General features: G+C 35.7%; 2 protein-coding genes across 2 annotated transcripts; both read left to right on the top strand.

The window, feature by feature from the left end:
- The first annotated feature begins 1,109 nt into the window (after positions 1 to 1,109).
- Positions 1,110 to 2,048, top strand: LOC123948599 (olfactory receptor 5AS1). The gene has a single exon (XM_046015803.1). It carries the CDS (start codon positions 1,110 to 1,112, stop codon positions 2,046 to 2,048), a length of 939 nt encoding a protein of 312 aa, XP_045871759.1.
- Positions 2,049 to 14,829: 12,781 nt separating this feature from the next.
- On the top strand, positions 14,830 to 15,780 carry LOC123949927 (olfactory receptor 1052-like). The gene has a single exon (XM_046017681.1). The coding sequence runs from the start codon at positions 14,842 to 14,844 to the stop codon at positions 15,778 to 15,780; it is 939 nt and encodes a 312-aa protein (XP_045873637.1). The 5' UTR covers positions 14,830 to 14,841.
- The last annotated feature ends 10,710 nt before the right edge of the window (positions 15,781 to 26,490 follow it).

Raw genomic sequence — 26,490 nt, 5'->3', positions numbered from 1 at the left:
CTACTTCCAAACAATATATTTGCATAGAACACACACACACACACACACACACACACACACACACACACACACTGGCTTTTCTCTATAAAAGAGCACAGATCATATATCTAGGATGAAAAGGTAAGATGGATTTTCAAACACTTGAATATTTTATTAAAAATTAAATTGAGGGGTGCCTGGGTGGCTCAGTCAGTCAAGCTTCCAACTCCTGATTTCAGTTCAGGTCTTGATCTTAAGGTGGTCAGTTCAAGCCCTGCACTGGGCTCCATGCCCACTGTGGAGCTTATTTATAAATAAATAAATAAATAAATAAATAAATAAATAAATAAATAAAATTCAGTATCAAGCAAGCAATTAAAAAGAAACAAAAAGGTCAATTTATTTGTTTTAATTATTTTTATTTAATAAATGCTCATATTAGTGTTTATTATATACCAGTAACACAAATGTTTTACAAATATCTACTCATTTATCCCTCTAACTATCACAGAGCAGTTAAATAACTTTATCAAGCTCACACAACCCGTAAGTAGCAAATCTAAGATTTGAACCCAGTCATCTCCTACAGTAACTACTGTGTCTTAACTTTTATGTTAAATTACTTCTCAAGATCACAGATATTCTTCTGTAGAATTAGCTAGCTTACCTGCAGGCACCTTTTTCCTAGAATTTTTCCCAACTCTCTTTTACATGGAAGAACATGATTTTAGGATGGAAAAATAAAGCTTTGCTTTAAGGATTTTGCCAATTTCCACAATTCTATGAGATCTTATTGACCAACCCACATTCTTTTCCCTTCGGCTTGAAAGGAACTGATTTCACTTCATAATGTGCACAGTTTTTGGAGAGTGACTGCTCCTCCGAACACCAAATCAGAATAACATCCCCTGGTACCAACAAAGACGTTTAACTACCTCCTTTAAAGAAAACGATAAGAAAAGAAAACAAAACAAATAGATCACATAAAATGTCATAGCTGTGATTTCATTATCCTTCTATTGGCTTCCTTAAAAAGGAGAATAAAGATATTCTCACTTCATACATCACTCAAGTCAACTCACGTATTCTGATAGCATCTACTCTGGACAAGAAAAAGAAAAAAAAACAAGATGTTGGAAACTAATTATACCATGCCAACTGAATTTCTCCTTGTTGGATTCACAGATTATCTCCCTCTCAGAGTCACACTATTCTTGGTATTTCTCCTAATCTATACACTAACTTTGGTGGGAAATATGAGTTTAATAATCCTAGTTAATATCAACTCAAGTCTTCAAACCCCCATGTATTTTTTCCTCAGCAACCTGTCTTTCTTAGACATCTGCTATTCTTCAGCAATCACCCCTAAAATGTTGGTGAATTTCTTAGTCTCCCGGAAAAGCATCTCTCCTTATGGCTGTGCAATACAAATGTTTTTCTTTGGTTGTTTTGCTGATGCCGAGTGCCTTATTCTAGCGGCAATGGCATACGACCGTTACGCAGCCATCTGCAATCCGTTGCTCTATTCTACACTTATGTCCAGGAGAGTCTGTGTCTGCTCCATCGTTTTGGCCTACTGCAGTGGAAGTATGACCGCGATGATACACGTGTGCCTCACGTTCAGGCTGCCATTTTGCGGCTCCAATATTGTGAATCATTTTTTCTGTGATATCCCACCTCTTTTAGCTTTGTCGTGTGCCGATACCCATATCAATGAGCTTTTGCTCTTTGCCTTATGTGGCTTCATTCAGACGAGCACTTGTGTGGTCATATTTATCTCTTACTCCTGTATCCTTATCACTGTTTTGAGCATCAAGTCCTCAGGGGGCAGGAGCAAAACATTCTCCACCTGTACTTCCCATTTCGTGGCAGTCACGTTATTCTACGGAACGCTCCTGTTTATGTACTTACGTCCCACGACCAGCTATTCTCTAGACACAGACAAGGTCGTTGCCGTGTTTTATACGGTGGTCTTTCCCATGTTTAACCCGATAATCTACAGCTTCAGAAACAAGGATGTAAAGAATGCCCTCAAAAAGCTATTTGAAAGAAACTGGATTTTTAAATGAATAAGAATTTAAATCATTTAAGAATGATCAAGATATAGGGGCGCCTGGGTGGCTCAGTGGGTTAAAGCCTCTGCCTTTGGCTCAGGTCATGATCTCAGGGTCCTGGGATCGAGCCCCACATCGCGTTCTCTGCTCGTCAGGGAACCTGCTTCCTCCTCTCTCTCTGCCTGCCTCTCTGCCTGCTTGTGATCTCTGTCTGTCAAACAAATAAAATCTTAGAAAAAATATTCAGGATATAGCTTGCCCTTCCACTGTCATCATGCCATGAATACCTAGTATGTTAACTCTTCAACATTCATTATCATTTTTCAGAAATAAAGATAACTCTTTCATCCCCGATTCTTTAAAATATTTTTGTCCTGTCATTCAGAAATATGCTCTCCAAGATCATTCTACTCTGTGAAAGATACTTGAAATAGAATAAATAATAATTGTTTTCCAGTTAGTGTTCACTAAATACTTTTGTGCAATATTTTGTGACTCATTATGTTCTTCATCATGTTATATGAAAGACATGTTGAATTGCCTGTCAACTCCCCCATTTTAGAAACTTCTTGGTAGCAGGGGCTATTTTTCTTGGTTTATTGTTCCAACTCCCATACGGTATTGGACATACAGCACATTCTCATTACATGTGTGTTTAAACGATGAAAGGCTAGAATAAATAGATGATGTAAAGATGAGTGAGTAAATTTAGCTTTCTTTGGGAAACTGAGTCTAGATTCTGCACCTGCAAAACATTCATCATCAGGGACATTTGATGTTATTCATAATAAGCCATGGTGGTTTCACTGGCTCTTAGGAAATCAGATAGAAGTCACATAGCAATGGTCTTTTTAATATTAAGACAGTGTGAAGTTATAAGACTCTGACTTTCTTTGGGTTAGGTTGATAGTATAAGAGATTCTCTAGTGTTCCATTCATAGTGGGTACATATGAAAACCAAACAAGTTTGTGAAGACCATCAAGATTATAAACTGTATATATTACTAATTATTTGACCATATGTTACTGAGTTAATCTGTGAGTCCCTGTCTTCACTTTTGATAATTTAATTATCAGACATTTTCTGTGGTCGATTTTGCTCCTTCAGTCTCCATTTCCTTTGTTTTATCTTGACAATGTTGAAGGAATAAATTGTGTACATGTGAATATATAATACTGTGCATTTTCGGGTAAGCCTGAAAATATGAATGACTGGATTAGTTTATACTGGTTGTAACCCTATAAATGGAGATAAGTCAATGATAAGATATTACCCATTGCCATGGGTTGCTTTGAGGATTAAATGAATATTTGTAAAGCTATTAGCATATGTATGATTTGAGAATTAGGTGATCAAGTATGTATCAATCTCCTAGAATACATGTAAAGCTTATACTGCCAATTTTAATGCAATGGTATATCATTGTTCATTATTTTTCTACTAGTATATTACTATTTGATTTTAAGAAACAGGGAAGGTTTGATTCCCAGAAGAAATTAAGCATTTCAAAAATATCTGTGAAGCATTCCAAATGTTCTGAGATGTTGCCAGAAAGCAAAAAAGAAAAACAAAACAAAAAAATAAAGAAAAGAAAAAAAACTCAAAAATGCAGAACTCAGTATTTAAGTTAGTGACCTTCAGCATGTTAAAACACCTGTCCTACTGTGAAGACTGTCCAAGTGCACAGGACAATGTCAATCATTTGTTCTTATTTTTTTAATAGTTTCTGAAACGTATAGGCTAGTTCAAAGTTTCCTTTTTAATTTTAGTGTAATTTTCTTTTAAAAAACATTGATGGGAGTTTTGTGGAATGAGCCGATTACTTATCATCCATCCATTGTGTTATGGATATAAGATTGCATAAAAAATGATCAGTTTCTTTAATAGGGCCTATTATATCTGAGACTGTTTTCATTTTTTAAAATAAGTTAGTTTAAAATAAATAAACTACAATGTATTTGGTTTTATTGTTCCTGCTATCATTGATTTTATTTTTTTTAAGTTTTTGTTTAAATTCTAGTTAGTTAACATACAGTGTAGTATTAGTTTAAAATGTACAATATAGTGAGCCAACACTTCCATAGGACACCCAGTGCTCATCACAGCAAGTACCCTTCTCAATCCCCATCACCGATTGAATCTACTCCCCCTGCCAATCTCCCGTCTGGTAACCATCTATTTGTTCTCTATAGTTCAGAGTCTGTTTCTTGGTTTGCCTCCTCCTCTCTCTCTCTCTCTCTCTCTCTCTTTCTCCTTGTTCATTTGTTTTATTTTATAAATTCCACATATGAGTGAAATCATATGGTATTTGTCTTTCTCTGACTGACATATTTCACTCAGCATAATACTCTCTAGCTCCATCCACATTGTTGCAAATGGTAGGATTTCATTCTTTTTTATGGCTGAGTAAATCCCATTAGATATATATCACATCTTCTTTATCCATTCATCAGTTGATGAACACTTGGGCTGTTTCCATAGTTTGTTATTGTTGATAGTGCTACTATAAATATCAGAGTACATGTATATCTTTGAGTTGGTGTTCTTGTATTCTTTGGGTAAATACCTGGTAGTGCAAATGCTGGGTCATAGGGTACCTCTATTTTTAACTTTTTGAGGAACCTCCATCCTGTTTTCAGAGTGGCTGCACCATTTGGCATTTGCAACAACAGTCCAAGAGGGTTCTCCTTTCTCTACATCTTTGTCAGCACCTATTGTTTCTTGTACTGTTGACTTTAGCCATTCTGAAAGGTGTGAGGTGGTATCTCACTGTAGTTTTGATTTGTATTTCCCTGAAGACCACTGATACCGAGCACCTTTTCATGTGTCTGTTGGCCATTTGTATGTCTTCTTTGGAAACCTGTCTATTCATGTCTATTCATGTCTTCTGCCCATTTTTTGACTACACTGTATGCATAAACTAGAAAATTGTTAAAAGTTTAATGATTTTATTAATTATTAAGAGTTTATTAATTGTTAAGAGTTTATCTAACCTCGAGTCCCTATTGACATCTTGGGCCTATATTTCTTTACTGGGGAGGAAGAGAGGACTATACTGTACATTTTAAGGTGTTTAGAAGCATCCTGGATTTCTATTCACTAGATGTCAGTAGCATTCTCCCGATCTAGGACAACTAAATGTATGCAAACATTGCCAAATACCTCTTTGGAGGCAAAATTACCCCCTGAGTGAGAACCACTGAACTTAGTCAAGACTATTTCTTGGTCCATAAAGCAAGTGAAACAAGTAAGAGTGAGGTCATGGCCTGAATATTTCAGAATAATAATTTGCAAAGAACATCTCAGATGAGATTTTATCTTCTTTTGCATTATTTCCCTAATGTTGATTTATTTCAAAGATCCACCACATGAAAACAGAAAATTAACACAAAATTTAATAAAGTAAGTACATAAATTTAAAGCTGAATGAATATATATTAAGAACTGTGCTAGAGTTGAGAAAAATTATAATAAAGTGAGGTATTTTGGTCATCACATCTTATGAGATTTATTTTTCTGCTTTTGTGTTGAGAAAGAGAGGATGTTACCAGAGAAGCTATATTATATTTCAGTTACAAGAAAGCAAGACAGTATACAAAGTTAAAATCCTAAAAATAGTGTTCCTTCTGTAATAATATCTACATATTTAATGCAGAGCTTTTTTCAGGTCAGAAATAAAGTCTATGTGACAATTCTACATCTTAATTACCTTTACATTGAGCATTGGAGTGAATTTCACAGCAGGAGTTAAAAAATACCATTTTTTCTGTAACATGAAACCAAAAACAATCATTGGTCATATTTAAAAGATATATTTTTAAAATTTTATTTTATTTTATTTTATTTCAGTGTTCCAAAATTCATTGTTTATGCACCACACCCAGTGCTCCAGGCGGTACATGCCCACCTTAATACCCACCACCAGGCTCACCGCCCCCCCCAACCCTCTCCCTTCTAAAACCTTCAGTTTGTTTCTCAGAGTCCACTTAAAAAAAATACATCCATAAGTAATTTTTGTCTGAGAAATAAATAAAAAATACTTTCCTGAAATACATGTTTGTCAAGTTGATAGAGACTGGGGGTGAGTATTAATTGAGAATCCATACTTTCTCTTAGTTAGCTGCTAAGCATGGTGAGGACATGCCATAATTTATAAATGAGACATTGTTATTTGTTCTAATTAAGTATGTATATGCCCCATTGCATCATTATATAAATATAGTCATCATTGTTTATAAAAAACAGGATTTTATCATAACATCATTTTTCTCTGATAAGAAGGTAAAAGATTTTAGTCTCCATAAAAATGATTTTTGTTTTATGTGTTCTTGAACAAACTAAAGGAAAATTTCTTTTTTTTCTTGGCACTACCTCCTGGTGTCATCCCTCCTCACAGATGGAAGCAACATCAAGTATACTGTTCTCATCAGCGTTTATCCCATTTTGAGATAATGTATGATAATCTGGCTGGATCAGCCATCATTATTTGAGAAACAGGACGTGTGGCTTTTAACGTGTATTCTTAGGGAGACAATAATCCCTCCTTCTTCCCATCAGAGGACAGGGTCTAATACCCATATCTCATGGCCAAACCCTGTTTTAGCCCTTTCCTGCAAACTCAAAATTCACTAGCTGGGGGAGCACCAGCTTCTAAGGCTTGATTTTGAGGCTGAAAAACAAGCCTTACAACTGAGACCATGCAAGAAGATGAAGCCGTGGCTTTGCCACAAAGGGGTACCACCATACATCAGGGTGAGCCAGAGCTGAAGTCCAAATCTTTCAGGTGTAGCTACAGAAATAATGTCAGAATATGAGACCTGAGTTGCCCTGTCAGCATTTGTTCTGGTTGTATATTGCTTTAGTGGCTAAAAGCAACAACCATTCATTTTGCTCAGGAATCTACCATGTGGGAAGAGGTAGATAAGGATAGTCTCCTTGCTCCCCAATGTCTAAGGTCTCATTTGGGGTCACCTGAATAGCTGGAATTAGAATAGCTGGACGTTGGCAAGGCATCTCTTTTCCATGCAGTCTTAGGACATCTTCGCCTGGTCTTTCCAAGTGTTCTCTTCAATAGTCTTAGGATAATCCAAGAGCAAGTGTTTGAAAAGCCTAAGACAGATGCTACTAGCTTCTCATGTTCTAGCCTCGGAAGTCCCAGAACATCACTCTTTTTGTCTTATGTAAAGAAGTAAGTCAGACAGGTGCCCCCAGATTCAAGGAAAGGTGTGTCCATGAATTTACAGCCATCTTTGGTCCACCACAGCATTGTATCATAATTGATTTTCTTAACTTCTCAACCCTATATACTTTTCATAGCCAGCAAAGAATTAGTTTTGAACAAATTGGCCCTTCACTCTAATTCTTTCTTCCCTATTTCAAGATGGTGGCTTCCATGATTTCTGCCACACTATGTCAGTGATCCTTTCCATTTCCACTAAAAAGTGCTGTTGACATAATCCCTGACATTGTTGCAAGAGCAAGTATTTAGGATTTAGGATTCTGAGCATAGTAAAAAATGGTGTAGTGACAACTTGATGCATTTTACTAAACCAGGAACCAACCCATCTAAGATTCCCCCAAAAGAAGATGTCAAAGGATGGTGATGTACACTTTAGACAACCATCTGGGTTTTTCCCCAATCTAGAAGGCTGCTGATGTTGATCTACATGCAACACAAGTCATGAACCAGGATACATACACCTCCTTGGCCGCTTAACAGAATAATTCTAAAGTATCAAATTTTCCAGGCCAAGCATTCTAGGCTAATTCACTTGCCCCCCACAAAAACTAGGTGGTCTTCTTGATTATATGGCATATCATTACAGGCAGACTTTAGTTGTTTTCATCAGCTCACTTACTTCATCTGATAAAAAGACCACAACCGAGGTTGTAGTTAGATCTTTTTCATTTCTTAGAAACCTGTGAAGCACCGCTCCTTAACATCCAAACCAAAGTGTGGTAGTGAAATTGTAGGTCATGGAAGAAGTATGGAAACATGAGGATGGTTAAGCAACAAGCCCCAGGGTACAGACCATGTTCACATGTGGCTGACAGGGATGGATACTTGTCTACATAAAAAGATTAGTCTTATAGGAATAAATCATCCAGTAAGTAAGGTGTCGTGTGAGTCAAGCAGCCATACCATACCATTCTGGTATGGTAGACAGAATAATGGCCACCCAAAGATGCCACCTCAACACTTATATGTCGGGAAACATCAGCGTCCTCATGACTTGTTGAAGATCAAGAACCTCTGGTCCAAACCTAATAAGTGAAAATACAATTAGGCAGGAGCCTGATCTACTAGCTCAGGCTTCATGGTTAAGGAAACACCATCTTTTTTCCTGGCTTAATCAGGGCAATGGAGTCCAGTTGCTGATGTTGAAGCTTTTGACATGTGCTTCCCTGCTTCCTCATCTCAGCACTTTCCTTTATTGCTTTCACATTGATCTGTAGCTGATTTCCATATAACATTGCAAGAGGACAGCCTATAAGGAATCACTCCTGAATAAGTTAATCCTTACCTGTCATTTCTAATAGCCCATCTGTCTTAGCTTTTTATATTAAGTATCTCTTCACATTTCACTAGTGAATACATTTTCACAGAATTTATGTCAGCCACTATGATCAGTTTGAATGCTGGCATCCATTTATAGAGGAATAGGCAATGGTTGATTATTTTGCTTGTGGCGCAAAATTTTCATTGATTATTCTGGAATGCAACTCGATTATTCATTTATATGTGGCATTTTCAGTTATTAGCATGTGCACTCTTAATCGATCCCTTCATATTTTATAATTTTTACAACTCTTTTTTATTTCTACCTAAAACTGTAAAGATGGTGAGTACAGTAATATAAAATATATTCAGTTTTTCAGCTAATCATTAATGTACAATTTGATACACCAAGCATTCTATTAGGCACTACTAGAGAAAGACATAGAAAGATTTTGACTATGGGACTCTGACAAAAGGCTTGTACAGGAGGTAAAGTCTGACCTGACCTAGATCTATAAAACAAGGTTAAAGAATGTCTATGATCTTGAACAGGAAGGGGGCTCAATGGTAGAGTTTCCCAGACATAGGTCTAGATATTGAAGAATGCTGAGTATATTCTAAGAACGGAATGACATGCTAGTAATTCTTAAATTTTTCAATTTCCAATCCTTACCTGAATAACAAATCATTCTTCATATGCTTGAACTTTGTACTTGAAAGTGAAATTACAAAAACTTCTAAAAGAATGATGGAAATTCTAACATCTGTTCTAGGGTGCCTGGGTGGCTCAGTTGGTTAAGCATCTGTCTTCAGTTCGAGTCATGATCCTGGATCCTGGACAAGTCCCACACTGGTGTTTCCTAGTCAGTGGGAAGTGGGTTTCTCCCTCTCTACCCCTTCCCCCTGTTCCTGCTGCTCATGCTCTCTCTCTCTCTCATGAGTAAATAAAAATGTTTTTTTTAAACTAATATCTGTACTAGGTTATCTATTGTTTTACAATTTATATTTAGAGTTATATGGATATTCTCTCACCCTCTCCTCTCACTCCCTCCGTCTCTTCCCCTGTCCCTTCCTTCCTTTTCCCATTCTTTCTGTCCTTCCTCCCTCCCTTCCTTCCTTCCTTCCTTTTTTCCTTCCTTCCTTCTGTCCTTTCTTTCTGTGTTATTTAATACTGGATTTCATAGATGAATATAGAAAGATACATTTTTTAATCCAATGTCACAAGAATTCCATGAATGATATGTGAGAAGCTGAATATAATGACGTTTTCAGTGTGTAATCAGCAATTAATATACTGATAAGTTATCAGTATGTCAAACTTCAAATATCATTTATCTAAAAGCTAGAAATTAATGTGAATAGTTATTTTGTTTTGGAATATTGAACAAATTATTCCCCATCTATTTCTTGAAATGTGAATTATTTGTTAACTTTAAGAACCACTTTTCCACACAGAAATGTCTTTTCACTACCAATTTTCTATTATTTTATTCAACAAGCAATGTTTTGCTGTAATAGACATAAAAAAAATCAACTTTTCTCCTTGCATTTTGATTCAGAGTGTAAAACAGGATAGTCGAATTATAAAGCTAGCAAATTATATCACTTCTCTAAGGGCTCTTTAAAATTGCCATAATATGTAATCTTATTTAATTAAACTGATTATGCTTTCAATTGAATTTATAGATTTCTTTTTATTGTCTCAAGCATATTGGTCAACAAATTAAATCAACACAAGAATATGAATGCTTTATATTTTAATACATAACTATATTAATACGATGAATTCCAAATTGTCTTATTACTTTATACTCTCTAAAATCATACTAACATTCCCTTTAATTTTCAACAAGACACTCAGTTCTAGGTCAGTTTCTGATTATGTATTTCAAGTTGGTTTCGCAAACATGATCGGTCTGATGATATAACAAGTTTTCTCAAACTCTGGGTTTTGTGAATTTAAGTTTATCATTTTTATAATAAATCTAACCTTCCTTGTATCCAAAATACTTCCCCATTTTTGAAGGAACTAACCCATCTCAAGAAAGTCAGAGATTCCATTTCAGAAAACTTAAGTTGTATACCAGCCAAGATATTTTTGGCCAGCAAATACAGGATTTTCTTCTTGCTATTGACACTGATCCCTTGTTCAAGTTATTGTAGCAATGACTTCACAAGTTATGAAACAGTTGGTTTTAGAGTACATGCCATTGATTTGGCTACATTTAACCATATTGCTTTTTTTCCTCCTGCTTCTAATTTGCAACTCTAATTCATTATGTAGCTAATTCCATTCCTCACTGACTGTTTTTGTTGGATTCCAAAATTCTTTTCTCTCATTACATGGCAATATATTCTATTTTGTATCTAAAGACACTCTAATGTTGATTTATTGGAATCTTCACAATTGCATATAACTTGTGATAATCATTTGTTTTTTGTACAATATTTGGATTGAAGTAACTTCGTGCTTTAATTTATCTGTATATGTTGTGATTTACTCTGCTTTCATGTTAAAATTAACAACACACCTTCACAAAACCAATGATCACCTTCTCCCAAACATACAGTAATAAATATATTATTTGTATGATTAAGGGAGCTAAATATGAATTATGCAAAAAGCTAATAAAGCTATGTAAAATATATGTAAAGTCTTCACAGTGTCTTATTTGTCTACTCTTTGGTAGAATGGAAACTACAAAAGAATTATAAGACATAATCCACAGTTCTGTGATGTCTATTGAATTATTAGAGAAAAGAAAAGCATACTGTTTTATACAAATAAACCAAAAGGAGAGTATAAGTTCAATTAATTCTGTGTGTGTATGTGTGAAAAATCTCATAAAAATTTCATGCAAATTATTGTTAAAGTTTGGGGAGTATGATATCCTGCATTAGTATATATCAACTTCATAAGGAACCAATGAGGATGGTAGAACATGTGTAAATGTCCCCATTTTACAGAAAAAATATATATAATCTCAGCTGTTTCATCATTAGAACATTTGAAGATTTGTCTGAGAAGCATATATTTCTTTAGTTCTTGCATTGCATTTGTTCTTTGTTTTGTGTCTGTACCCCAAGATGTATGAGTGATTTATTTATAAAAGGAACAGTGAAGTTTTATCAAAGTGAAGGCATCTAGAAGACCTTCAGGGGAATGATTATTTCCAGTCTCCAGAGACCAGAAAAGATGCTAATGATTCAGCCTATGGACATCTAAGATTCACATCCACACATGAGCTACAGTTCATGTCCCCAAAAGAAAAGCAACCAAACATTAAAAAATCTCTACCCTCAGGAATTAGTCTTTAAAGAATCATGAAAACCTGGTCTTCTCACTAGATATTCTGCTTATTCTGGACTTTGTTTTGTTGTGAATATGTTTGAAAAGTGGTAATGTAAGTTTATTTAAAACTTGTAATATTTCTTATCTCCCTACATGAAAAGAATCTGTCACCAGCTGTATGATTTCAGTATTGTTTCCAAATAGCCAGAAAACAATGTCCTTACTTGTGGGTTATTTATTTTTCAAAGATTTCAAAGGTTCCCATTTTATGTGAAAAAGAGCAATATTTATATAATACCTACATTCAATATTTTCATGTATGCTTGTGTGTCTATAGTATTTAGTATTTGGTGTATGTAGTAATGTAAGACTAGTTGCACATTTATGGAAAATTCTTTTTAAAATAGAATATCTGAGAATTACAATGTATTTTAACTATATCACAAGGAAAGCCATTCCTTTCATATCTATATGATAATATTTTGGAAATATTTTAGATATAATTTTATTTTATAAGTCCAATGATAATATTTTAATAATTAGTTTCTGTTTTTCTTGAGTTTGTCACTGTATCCTGTCTCTAATAAAACCAGGGCATGCACACAGAAATTTGATTCTCAGAGCTTAAGACTGTTTTTGCTACAGCAAGCTGATACTTCCCACTACAGCCCCAGTGTGCCTGGATACAACAGACTTCAAATCAATGTGTATTATTTTTAAATTAGACTACTAAGCTTTAAGGTTGTTGTTGATAGTGTTTTTTTTTTTTACATTTTTATTTGTGATTATTGTTTAATTTCCCTTTCTGTATAAGAAAGCCACTGATTTCTGTACATTGACTTTGTATCCTGCCACATTACTGAATTGCTGTATGAGTTCTAGTAGTTTGGGGGTGGAGTCTTTGGGGTTTTCCATATACAGAATCATGTCATCTGCGAAGAGAGAGAGTTTGACTTCTTCCTTGCCAATTTGGATATCTTTTATTTCTCTTTGTTGTCTGATTGCCGTTGCTAGGACTTCTAATACTATGTTGAACAAGAGTGGTGAGAGTGGGCATCCTTGTCGTGTCCCTGATCTCAACGGGAAGGCTGCAAGCTTTTTCCCATTGAGGATGATATTTGCTGTGGGTCTTTCATAGATAGATTTTATGAAGTTCAGGAATGTTCCCTCTATCCCTATACTTTGAAACGTTTTCATCAGGAATGGATGCTGGATTTTGTCAAATGCTTTTTCTGCATCAATTGAGAGGACCATGTGGTTCTTCTCTCTTCTCTTATGAGAAGAGATTTGTTTTGTTATGAGAAGAGAATTGATTTGTTCTATCACATTGATTGATTTGCAAATGTTGAACCAACCTTGCAACCCAGGGATGAATCCCACCTGGTCATGGTGGATAATCTTTTTAATGTGCTGCTGGATCCTGTTTGCTAGGATCTTGTTGAGAATCTTTGCATCCATATTCATCAGTGATATTGGTCTGAAATTCTCCTTTTTGGTAGGGTCTTTGCCTGGTTTGGGGATCAGGGTAATGCTGGCTTCATAAAAAGAGTCTGGAAGTTTTCCTTCTGCTTCAATTTTTTGGAACAGCTTCAGGAGAATTGGTGTGATTTCTTCTTTGAAAGTTTGGTAGAATTCCCCAGGGAATCCGTCAGGTCCTGGGCTCTTGTTTTTTGGAAGGTTTTTGATCACTGCTTCAATCTCATTACTAGGTATCAGTCTATTCAGGTTGTCAATTTCCTCCCGGTTCAATTTTGGGAGTTTGTAGTTTTCCAGGAATGCATCCATTTCATCTAGGTTGCTTAGCTTATTGGCATGTAACTGTTGGTAATAATTTCTGATGATTGTTTCTATTTCCTTGGTGTTAGTTGCGATCTCTCCCTTTTTATTCATAATTTTATTAATTTGGGCGTTCTCTCTTTTCTTTTGGATTAGTGTGGCCAATGGTTTATCGATCTTATTGATTGTTTAAGTTTTGTTTTTTTGGCTATTGCTATTTGATATTTTTTTTTGCTTACTTTGTCTTATAAGCAATTTTTAGCCATGAACTATTCAAAATATGTCATTTTGAATTATAAGCACATGTATATACTTATGAGGTTATTGAATTATGAATTAAAATATATAAAAATATTTCATATAATGCTTAATCTGTTATATCATTATTTGTATATAATATTTTGTAATAACAAGACCTATCTGATTGGTGTAGTTTCAGTATCTTATCCACACACCTTGCCCCTTGACATTGGGTTTTTGGGGGATTAGAATTAATGCTGATAAAAAACAAAGATGCAAGGTGAAGTTATCCAAAGAGACAAAAGGGAGAGGCTTTCAAATTAAATTACTCTGTTATTTTTTGATTGGTCTTACCAATATTAAATGAAGAAAAGATTGTTTTGCCTCTTCCTCTCAGTTCAGCTCTTATGGAGGACATAGCCATTGATATTCCAAGTGCAGAATCTGAGGAGAAGGTGAGTCATAAAAAAGTTCCAAAGTTTGAGATTTGGAAAAGAAATGGGTTGCATGTTATGAAGGTCAGCATCATGAGTTAACTAGGTGTTGAAAAGTAGCCACAGTTTGCCAGAAAACGAAGGCATAATTTATATCACAAAGAGCCCCAGTGTGGAGATGATGTAATCAGAGAACTTGTCTATGCCCTAGCATGAGATAGAAGTTTGTTATGAGGCATATTTGGGTTTGACTGTCAATTTTACCAATTAATACTTTCTTGGTCTAAAAGAGTTTCCTTCTTTCAATATTTATGATGTGGAAGCTGAGAAGCTGGGCACGAAATCATTTCTAGTTCCAAGAATTTGAGTCACTGTAAGTAGATTGTCTCGTACATATATACCCCACTGCTGAAGTTAATTTCTTCTCTTCAACCAACTACAGGGTAAATATAAACACCCCAATACTATTACGGATACTGGATCATGGAGGAAACTGTACATATATCTTTTTCATCTGAGTGATATCACCTTGTTCTGCAACTGAAAAGCTATATAAACCTGAATGTATGGCAGGTTGGAACCACACAGGGGTGAAGGAATTCCTTCTGGTAGGTTTAACTGAAAACCCTAATTTGCAGATCCCTCTCTTTTTGCTCTTTACCCTTATTTATTTCACCACTCTGGCAGGTAATTGGGGGATGATTATCTTGATCTGGTTAAATGCCCAACTTCATACTCCAATGTACTTCTTCCTTAGCAACCTCTCTTTTTGTGATATCTGCTATTCTACTGTCTTTGCTCCAAAGATGTTGGTCAATTTCCTATCAAACCATAAGTCCAGCACGTTTGCTGGTTGTGTTCTACAGAGTTTCTTTTTTGCAGTATATGTAACCACAGAGGGCATCCTCCTGTCTATGATGGCTTATGACCGCTATGTGGCAATAGCTAATCCCTTGTTGTATACAGTCATAATGACCCAAAGGGTTTGCATTCAGATGGTCCTTGCATCTTACCTGGGTGGGCTCATTAACTCACTCACACACACAATCGGTTTGCTCAAATTAGACTTCTGTGGTCCTAACGTTGTGAACCATTATTTCTGTGACATCCCCCCTCTTCTGAAACTCTCTTGCTCTGATGCCCATAACAATGAAATGCTGCTTTTAATATTCTCTGGGGTCATTGCAATGTTCACTTTCACTATCATTATGGTCTCTTATACGTGCATCATCATCGTCATCCAGAGAATCCGCTCCGCTGAGGGGAGGCGCAAAGCCTTCTCCACTTGTGCCTCTCATCTGACTGCTGTGACATTATTCTATGGGTCTGTGACCTTCAGTTACATCCAGCCAAGTTCTCAGTATTCCCTGGAACAGGAGAAGGTCTCTGCTGTGCTTTATACCTTGGTGATCCCCATGCTAAACCCATTGATTTATAGCCTACGAAATAAGGATGTGAAAGATGCAGCCAAAAGGTCAATATGGTGGAAGAGAACTCCCACCTGACCTAATCTTTTCAGTGGATTTGTTAACCTAACATTAAATAGATAGGCTTTTCTTAAAATTATGTCACAGACACAAACACCCAAAAACTGTAATCAAAGTAGTCTCATGAAATGGAAGACATGTTGAAATTGACATGAAGACTGAAAATCACTATATTTTACCATTCATTGTTTTGTTACTTAACAATTTCATTCTCTCAAGAGCTAGTACATTTTTTCCCTAACAAATTCTGATGCTATACTATGAAAGAACTCACCACAGATTTAAAAGACTCTGACATTGATTCAAATGAAAAGAACACTCCAACAATAGGAATTTATCAAATGCATTCTTATCTCAGAGGAAAAATGAAATAGCCTTTTGGCATGATTTTCTTGGATCAGATCTTTGTTGTTGTTGTTGTTCTAAAAATGCTATCATCCAAGTAAAAACATATATCTCCATTTTTGTGTTTGAATTATATATCTTAACAGTATCCTAGAATAGCTATAGAAAAAATAATTGTCATTAGTTATAATTTATTCCTTCAACACACTTCTGTTTAGCACCTTTACTAGTACCAGTTATTCTGAGAGAGCTAAAGACTAAGAGATTTAAGATATGGTGCAAAAGCTGTTAGAGGAACAAGTAATGGAGGGATACGGTAAATGAGTTTTCAAAATATTGTGTGAATATGAATGCATTACCTGACGTTACATCTCAAACTTTTGAACATTTTGAGGAACCTCCATGCTGTTTTCCAGAGTGGTTGCACCAGCTTGCATTCCCACCAACAGTGGAGGAGGGTTCCCCTTTCTCCACATCCTCGCCAGCATCTGTCATTTCCTGACTTGTTAATTTTAGACATTCTGACTGGTGTGAGGTGATATCTCATTGTGGTTTTGATTTGTATTTCCCTGATGCCGAGTGACGTGGAGCACTTTTTCATGTGTCTGTTGGCCATCTGGATGTCTTCTTTGCAGAAATGTCTGTTCATGTCCTCTGCCCATTTCTTGATTGGATTGTTTGTTCTTTGGGTGTTGAGTTTGCTAAGTTCCTTATAGATTTTGGATACTAGCCCTTTATCTGATATGTCGTTTGCAAATATCTTCTCCCATTCTGTCAGTTGTCTTTTGGTTTTGTTAACTGTTTCCTTTGCTGTGCAAAAGCTTTTGATCTTGATGAAATCCCAATAGTTCATTTTTGCCCTTGCTTCCCTTGCCTTTGCCGTTGTTGTTAGGAAGATGTTGCTACGGACTTTTGGAAAGCATGACTGTATACTGGATAATATAAAATAATATTATGTCATTAGTATTATAAAGAAAGATATGTGTATATAAATGGGTATATACACACACATACATATATACATATAGCAAGATAGAGATTAAGAGATTGATGAAGCAAATAAACAATTGCAGTTAGTATTTATAGGGAAGGAACACAGGAGAGACCATTTAAATATTCTTGCAAATCTCTTATTCTTGATTCTGTTCTATAAGTTTAAAATGTTTCAAAATTTAAAAAAAAAAATAGGAAAATATGCACTTTTACTTCTGGATCCAAAGAACATCTATGCAAAAATAACAAAAAAAGGCAAGATAAGTTAAGACATCTGTTGAATGAATTGAATGGCTTTTGAAGAAAAGAGAGTTGGAGGGGCTTATATTTCAGAAAGACGTGAACTTGGAGATGTGGGCTGACTTAGTCTCCCTGATTCAGGGCACCCTTGACAATGCAGGTGAGGACTGGCAGGGAGGGCTCTGGAAAGGGTTCAGCAGACTCAGGAGAGGTCCAGATAGTAATTTTCCAGGTTTCACCACACAGTGACATAGCCATATTCTGGGTCTGAGCAGGCTTGAAGACCAGGTAAACAAATAAACAGAAGGATGAACATGTAATAGACTAGATAGATAAATTAGATATATGATAGATGAGGATAGATAGATGATAGATGATAGATAGATAATGATAGATAGATGAGAGTAGATAGATGGTAGGTGATAGATAGATAGATAGATAGATGATAGATAGATAGATGATAGATAGATTGATTTAAATGAGAACTTCTAGGGGCACCTGGGTGGCTCAGTCAGTTAAGCATCTGACTCCAGCTTTCAGCTTGGGTCATAATCTCAGGGCCCAGAGATGGAGTCCTGTGCTGGGCTCTGTGCTGAGCTCTGTGCTGAGCATGAAGTCTGCTTAAGATTCTCTCTCTCCCTCTCCCTAAATAATAGATAAATAAATAAATAAATAAATAAATAAATAACTTCTGAAAAACAGAGAGGAATATTTGGTTTTATCCCAAGCAAAACAAATATTAAAATTGCTGTCTATCAAAAGCAGGGGTTCCTGTGCCCTGTAGCTGTTCTGGGGAAGAGAAAACAGTGGTCCTCTCAGCAGTTATATGGCCAGAGGAGTTGAACTGGATTATATTGGAGCTTAAACACACAGCTGTTTAAGTGTTTAACCTCTCCTCCCCCACCCCACTCCAAGAAATTGGATGGGATGGAAGATGGAGGTTGTAAGACACTGGTTTGGGCCACAGGGGTGGATGGAAATCCCCCACACTCTTGCTGTGCTTAGAAGACACAAAATCTTGCTAGAAGGAAAAACTACCAAAAAATGTAATAAAGGTTTCCACCCTAGAACATTTGCCAGATTCTGACCTTGCTAAGGGCTAGAGTTTTCTTTGTGAGGCACAGAAGATTCAGATGTTTGCAGATTCAAATGGAATTGGAAAGACAGTGGTATTTTTTTCTCAGCCTTTAGGTGCTTGGTTGATAAGGTCTCACCAGAGGTATAGGACTGCGTCAGACACAAGGCTGGCAGCCCCCTCCAGATATTGGCTGCAATTTATGTGCAAGCATGCCTCCCTTTATTATGCTTCACTTTATTTAACTTCACAGCTACTGTGTTTTTTACAAATGGAAAGTTCATGGCATCCCTGCATCAAGCAATTTATCAGTGTTAGTTCTCCAACAACATTTGTTCACTTTGTATCTCTGGGTCACATTTTGGTAATTCTTGCAATATTTCAAACATTTTCAATATTGTCGTTTTTGTTACAGTAATCTGTGATCAAGGATGACATCTCGCTGAAGGCTCAGAATGGTCAGCATTTTATAGTAATAAAGTGTTTTTATTTTTTTCTCAAGCTTTTGTTTTAATTTTTTATTTTTATTGTGTTGTTTTTAAATTAAAGTATGCACACTGGCTTTTTTAGATGCAATGCTCCTGCACACTTGCTAGACTACAGCATAATATAAACATAAATTTTATGTGCACTGGGAAACCAAAAAACTCCTATGACTCATCTTATTGCAGTGTTCTGGAACCGAACCCACAATATCTCCAAGGTATGCCTCTATAGGACAGGGAGCTAAGTTCACACCACCAAAGAATTAAAACTTAATTTTCTATAGTGTTTAAAGCTAGAGAGAGAGAAAAGTGCACCTCTTAACCAATATCTTGTGAAATCTACACCCAAACAGGAAGAAGGCAGAAGAAAAATGAGATCCAACTTCAATCCAATGCAGAACCAGCACAAATAATTTCGAATTAACTTAGCTTTTCATCTGTTATGCCTTTTTAGAAAGAATGAAGTCCTCCCAGGTGGGAAGTAAAGTCATCTTCACTTTCTAGGTACCTTTAATCACATGCAAAGAATGAGAAATTATTTTTAAAAAGAGTAAGAAAGAGTGGGAAAACATAGCAGTATCACATAAGAGCTATGAATCTTAATTTTAATTCATATCATACATGAAGATTAACTTAAGATGGATCTTAGAAGTAAAAGTGTGGAAGACGAAAAAGCAAGAGTCTCTAGAAGCAAACATAAGTCTATGTTTTCATAACATCAAAATTAGCAAACATTACGTAATAAGGATATACAGGGCCACCTGAGTGACTGAGTTGGCTAAGCATCTGCCTTCGGCTCAGGTCATGATCCCAGGGTCCTGGGATGGAGTACCTCAACAAACCCTTTCCTTAGCAGGGAGTCTGCTTCTCTCTCTACCTGCTGCTCCCGTGCTTACGCTCTCTCTCTCTGACAAATAATTTTTTTAAAAAATATTTTTTAAAAAAGGGATATACAAATAGTAAAATAAAAAGAACAATGGGAGAATATATCTCTTTCATTTATTCCTTCTTTCTCCAATTTTAATTTACACTCCAGTTGCGTAACATACAGTGTAATATTAGTTTCAGGTATAGAATTGAGTGATTCAACACTTATATACAATACTCAGTGAGGTTTTGTTCTAAATAAAGATTTCTGTGCCTGGAAAAGTCATCATTACAAGACTAAAAAGGCAAGCCACAGAATAAGAAAGAATATTCATAGAGTGTATACTGGCAAAAGATCCATCCAACATATATTAAAAAGAACTGCCAGTCAATAAAAGACAAATCGGACAACTGAATATGGAAAAAAACCAGAAAAATGTTTATATGAAAGTTATTCAAAATAACCAGTAAGCATATGTAAAAATGTGTAATATTATTATTCACACATTTCCAATAGGTGTATGAAAATGGTTCAGGTATTTTGGAGAACTGTCTGATGATAAATTGAATATATGGCTAACTCATGTTCCAAGATTTCCTAGATATGATTGTGTGTTCACAAACATACATGAACAATATTTTTTCAGAAGTTTTATTCACAATATTTATACGTATTAACTAGAAACAAAAACCTGACCATTTAAGAGAATAAATTAATATATTTTGATATATTCACAAAATGGAAGACGAAACAGCACTTTTTAAAAAAACCACTGATGTACACTAAGGTAAATGAATGTCATAGATGTTATGCTCCGTAAAGGAAGGCAGAAACAAAAAGTCCGTATGTTTAAAATAAAAAAAGAAAGAAAAGAAAAGTCCATGTGTAGGATTCCATTTGCGTAAGGTTTAAAAACAGATAAATTTAAGTTATGGTAATATAGCTATGAGGGAGCATTCTGTAGTGTCGGAAATCTCCATATCATCATGATCTGCGTGGTGTTTGTGCTCGTGTGCATATACAGAAATTTGAAATAAATTGTATATTTAACTTCAAGGTGCTTTACAATGTGTGTGTATGTATATGCATGTGTATATAATTCTTGAACAAGTACTCAGAGGAAAAGACAAAAAAAAATGGAATTTCAATGAAAATATGGAAAGCAAAGGGAATGGTAAATTGGAGATTTGAGGGTAATTATAAATTGTAATTGAATTTTGACTGTACAACAATATTTTATTAGGAGGTTTAAAATAAATACAACATAAGTGCATAGAAACAATAATGCAAAAGCAGTGTAAATTAATGGGATTAAATCTTCTAAGGCTTTAATAAGAGAAATGAAATAAGGAACAGAGTGCATTATATTTACTATTTCAAATTGCATAATTTAAAACAGAAGTCAATCCATAACACAGTAAATGCAAAAGTTAGGACAATAAAAAATCTAAATTGAGACATCTTAAAAGCTTAATAGACAAACATTTCTTAAATAGGATATAAAATGTTCTGACCATTAAAGAGAAATTAAGGAACACTGAATTATATCGCTACTTAAAATATATTTATAGGATGAAAAAGTAAACCAGAGTCAGTGAAAATAGTTTCCCTAATGTTTCCCTATATAAACATTATAAACTATAATAAAAATGTATAATGCAATCTTACAAACCAATAAAACTAAGACAGCATCATAGAAAAAAGTTGGGGACAAGGGGGCTAAGTACTTGTAATGAACGTGACACAATATATACCAAAAATCTCCCAACTTCCAGAAAAAAAGGGAAGTTGCTCAACTTTATTAGTAATCTGGGGAAGAAAATTAACCACAGTAAAATATGGCAGTACAAGCCGTATATGATATCAGGGGCTCCTGTCGCACAGTCAGTAAAGCAAGGGACTCTTGATCTCAGGGTTGTGAGTTTGAGCCCCGTGCTGGGTGTAGAGATGACTTAAAAAAATATGGACATTGGGGAGGGTAAGTGCTATCGTGAGTGCTGTGAAGTGTGTAAACCTGGCGATTCACAGACCTGTACCCCTGGGGATAAAAATACATTATATGTTTATTAAAAAAAAAATTTGGAAGGGGAGGCGAACCATAAGAGACTATGGACTCTGAAAAACAACCTGAGGGTTTTGAAGGGTCAGGGGTGGGAGGTTGGGGGAACAGGTGGTGGGTAATGGGGAGGGCACGTTTTGCATGGAGCACTGGGTGTTGTGCAAAAAGAATGAATACTGTTACGCTGAAAAAATAAAAGGGGAAAAAAAATAAGATCTTTTTTTTTAAAGTTTACAATATCAAGTGCTGAAGACAGGGAGCAGCTAAAACACTCATACAGCAGTGATGGAGATGTTACTCAGGACAACTTTGAAAAAATAATTGTCGGTCCTTAACAAAGCTGCACATACGACATGCAGAGCAGCAATGCTGTGTTGTATATAAAGCAGAGTTCTTAACAGAAATTTACAAGACCTGCAAAGAAGCAGAAAAATGTAACATATTGGACTGGGGGGCGGGGGGAGAAGTCAGTAGAAACTGAATGACCCAGATGTTCGACTGAGCAGAAAAGACTTCAAAGTACTATTATAAATAATATGTTCAGACAACAAAGAAAATATATAAAAATTAAAGGAAAGTGTTACAGTAGGTATTCATCAAATAAAGCATCTCAATGAAAGAGAGGATTAATGAAAATACCAAATGAGAATTCTGTAGTTAAACATACAGTAACTGAAATGAAAACTTCCACTAGAAAGATCCAAGGACAAATATGAGGTGATAGAAGCAGGAATCAGTGATCTTGGAGCTAGACCGATGGAAATCATCCCTTTTGAAGAACAAACATGAAAAGAACGAAGGAAAATAAACAGCCAGAGATTTGTATGCCACCATTCAGTGTATCAAGAGATACATAGTGCAGTTCGCAAAGAGGAGGAGAAAAGAAAGAAGTAAAAAACAAAGCAAAACAAAATAAAGCAAAACCTGAAAACAAAACCTAGACAAAACTGCGTGCATTTGGTATAAAAAATTCCAGTCAACATTTTACTGCAGATTCCTATCACGTAACATATAATACACAAAAATATACAAAAATAAGTTTCAATAATCACAGACCTGTACTCCTGAGACAAATAATACATTATATGTTAATTTAAAACAATTAAAAAAAAGAGTATATACTTAAAAAATAGATGAGCTTAAATGTGAAAGGTAGAAACATTCAAAAATGAGACAAAAATACATAATGAACACTACAAAGTAATGAAACATATAAAATGAAAGAACAATACAGAAGACAATAATGCAAAATAAAATGAATAATACAAAACAAAATGCTAAAGGCATCCAAATTAGAAAAGAAGAAGCACAATTCTTGGGGCGCCTGGGTAGCTCAGTGGGTTAAAGCCTCTGCCTTTGGCTCAGGTCATGATCCCGGGAACCTGGGATGAGGCCTGCATCAGGCTCTCTGCTCAGCATGGAGCCTGCTTCTTCCTCTCTCTCGACCTACTTGTGATCTCTGTATGTCAAATAAATAAATAAAATCTTTAAAAAAAAGAAAAGGAGAAGAAGCAGCAGCAGCACAATTCTCATTATTTTCAGGTGAAATTATCATGCATCTAAAAGACAAAATCAATATACAAAAATGAACAGTGTTTCTGTATATTAATAGCAAATGATTCAAAAATTAATAAAATATTTCCACTGTGGAAAGAACTAAGATATCCTTCAACGGATGAATGGATAAGGAAGACGTGTTCCATATACACGATGGAGTATTATGCCTCCATTAGAAAGGATGAATACCCAACTTTTGTAGCAACATGGACGGAGCTGGAAGAGATTATGCTGAGTAAAATAAGTCAAGCAGAGAGAGTCAAGTATCATATGATTTCACTTATTTGTGGAGCATCACAAAGAACAGGGAGGACATGGGGAGATGGAGAGGAGAAGAGAGTTGAGGGAAATTGGAAGGGGAGATGAACCATGAGAGACTATGGACTCTGAAAAACAACCTGAGGGTTTTGAAGGGGCCGGGGGTAGGAGGTTGGGGAACAAGGTGGTGGGTAATAGGGAGGGAACGTATTGCATGGAGCACTGGGTGTGGTGCAAAAACAATGAATACTGTTGCGCTGAAAAGAAATTTTTAAAAAAGTGAAAAAAAACAATAGGACAAAATAGAGGAGTAAATTCAATAGCAACAAAAACATCAAGACTTAAGAGTAAAATCACGGAAAGTATAAAAAATTGCTAAGAGGAATAGGAGATCTAAATTAATAGCGATTTCCTGTTAATGAATTGGAACACTCCATTCTTAAGTATTTATGCAGGGTATCTGAGTAATCATGCCCTTTCAATACTTTTACTCTAGTGTTTACAACTGCTTAAAAAAATTTTTTTTAATATTTTTTTATTTATTTGAGAGAGAGAGAGCATGGAGGGTAGAAGAAGAGGGAGAGAATATCCAGCAGGAGCCCAATGCAGGGCTCCATCTCAAGACCCTGAGACCATGGCCTGAGCCAAAACCAAGAAGAGGATGCTTAACTGACTTAGCCACCCAAATGCACCTACAACAGCTTTATTCAAAGTAGCCAAATATTGCAAATAACCTAAATGTCCATTAAGAGGTGAGTGGATAAACAAAGCATCCTAATCCATACATTACCAAGCAGTAAAAAAGAAAGAAATAATGATTTATGTAACAATGTGAACGTTTCTAAAAACATTATTCTGGGGTGCTAGGGTGGCTCAGCGGGTTAAGTAATTGCCTTTAGCTCAGGTCATGATCCCAGGGTCCTGGGATGGAGACCTGTATTCTGCCTCTGTCTTTGTCTCTCTTTCTGTCTCTCATGAGTAAATAAATAAAATCTTAAAAAATATATAAAAATAAAAATAGCATTCTGATTGAAAAAAAAATATTCAGACCAAAAAAAAAAAAAAAAAAAAAAACTGTATTACCCCAATTTTGTGAAACTGCAAAAACAAATCTCACAAATATAGATAAACAACTGATCAGCAGTTTTTTGAGGTTGGAGGTCAGAGATTGCAGTTTCTTAGAAAGAGAACAAGATATTCCGGGGGTTATGGAAACATTCTGTTTTGATTATAGTAATAATTGGTCTGGAGCATATATTTGTCAAAACCCATTAAATTATACATTTAAACTGAACACTGATTATTGGATCATAATTATTCCTCTAACTTTTATTTGAAAAAGTTATTTTCTAAAATATAACACTTCAATATAGTGTATTAATTAATATAATTCTGAATTATATTTTCACAAGACATCTTCTTTCATGACAGAAAATCAACAAATATAAACTAAATTCATGTCAAATAACGCTGCCATTTTTTCTATAAGTCAAATTCAATTGCGCCCCTATATGTGTGCTATGTATCAACTTTTAAAATTTAATATATCAGTTTCTATTTTTAATAAAGCCATTAGATTTTAGTTTGGGTCTCCACTTAAGTATCTGATGATTAGTATGAGGTCATTTCTCAGAAATAAGTGTTTTAAAGACAGCATTGCATGGGATGCCTGGCTGACTCAGCAGTAGAATATTTGCGGTCCTGAGTTTGAGCTCCATGTCAGATGTAGAGATTATGGAAGGATGGAAGGAAGGAAGGAGGAAAGAAAGAAAGGGAGGGAGGGAGGGAGGATAGGAGGGAGGGAGGAAGGAAGGAGAAAAAAATAAGAAAATAGTACTGCATATAATCTCAAGGGGTTAATAGATCTGCAGAAGATAGAGAACCTGATAGGGACTTTCTAAATGCAGTGTTTTGTTTTGTTTTGTTTTTTCCCCTACCCTGAGTGTCTGTGTCAACCAAGGAAAGACGTTTCAAAATAAAATATGTGTGTTTATTTGGGGACTTAGGATTGCAATCCAAGAGAGAGATTTTTAACCAAATCAAAAGTGTGCTTTGGAAAAACAAAGAAGGTCAGAGTTTTTAAAGAGGAGAGAGGAAATTTACGTAAGTCCTTTGAAGGAGATGTGATCCGTATGCCAGAAGCACTGGTAGAGGTACAGTTACACTTGCCTGTATGGGACTGGCTGCTGGGCAGAACCCGACTGAAGCAGAAAGCCCATTTGTGTCTGTTTTAACATAGAACACATCCCTGGCTTCTAGCCCCAACTCTTCAATGTCCTCCCCACTCCATTTAAGATAATCCTCTTAGGGGCGCCTGGGTGTCTCAGTCCTTAAGCATCTGCCTTCTGCTCAGGTCATGATCCCTGAGTCCTGGGACCAGCCCAGAGTTGGAGTTGGGCTCCCTGCTCAGTGGGAGGCCTGCTTCTCCCTCTCCCACTCCCCCTGCTCCTGTGCTCTCCCTTGCCATCTCTCTCTGTCAAATAAATAAAATCTTTTAAAAAATAAAACATTCAAAAGGTTAAACATGTTTAAAAAGTACTAGTTTTCATTTTCTTTGACTTCCTCTTCATAATCCAAGAAAATAAAGGCGTAGATTTTTGTTAACCAGCTGCTCTTTTCCCTACCTTAAAGCCTACTGATGTTTGAGTTTTAGTTTCGTGTGTGTGTGTGTGTGTGTGTGTGTGTGTGTGTACGTGGATGTGTGCACGTGTGTCTTCTGACAAGCTGGCCCAACTACTGGGACTTTCTGAGAAGCTTCTCTTGCTAACGTACTGAGGAGGCATAACTATCTATTCTTTGCACTGTTGTTCAGAATTTGTATATTCTGTTTTTTTTCACCCATACTTGC

Source organism: Meles meles, chromosome 8 (genome assembly GCF_922984935.1).
Source record: "Meles meles chromosome 8, mMelMel3.1 paternal haplotype, whole genome shotgun sequence".
Lineage (NCBI taxonomy): Eukaryota > Metazoa > Chordata > Mammalia > Carnivora > Mustelidae > Meles > Meles meles.
The sequence above is the reverse complement of the archived record's forward strand: the minus strand, read 5'-3'. Positions and strand labels throughout refer to the sequence as shown.

Bases quoted from the DNA above. Each gene is read 5' to 3' on its own strand.
- LOC123949927 (XM_046017681.1), top strand. From the start codon at position 14,842: ATGGCAGGTTGGAACCACACAGGGGTGAAGGAATTCCTTCTGGTAGGT.
- LOC123948599 (XM_046015803.1), top strand. From the start codon at position 1,110: ATGTTGGAAACTAATTATACCATGCCAACTGAATTTCTCCTTGTTGGA.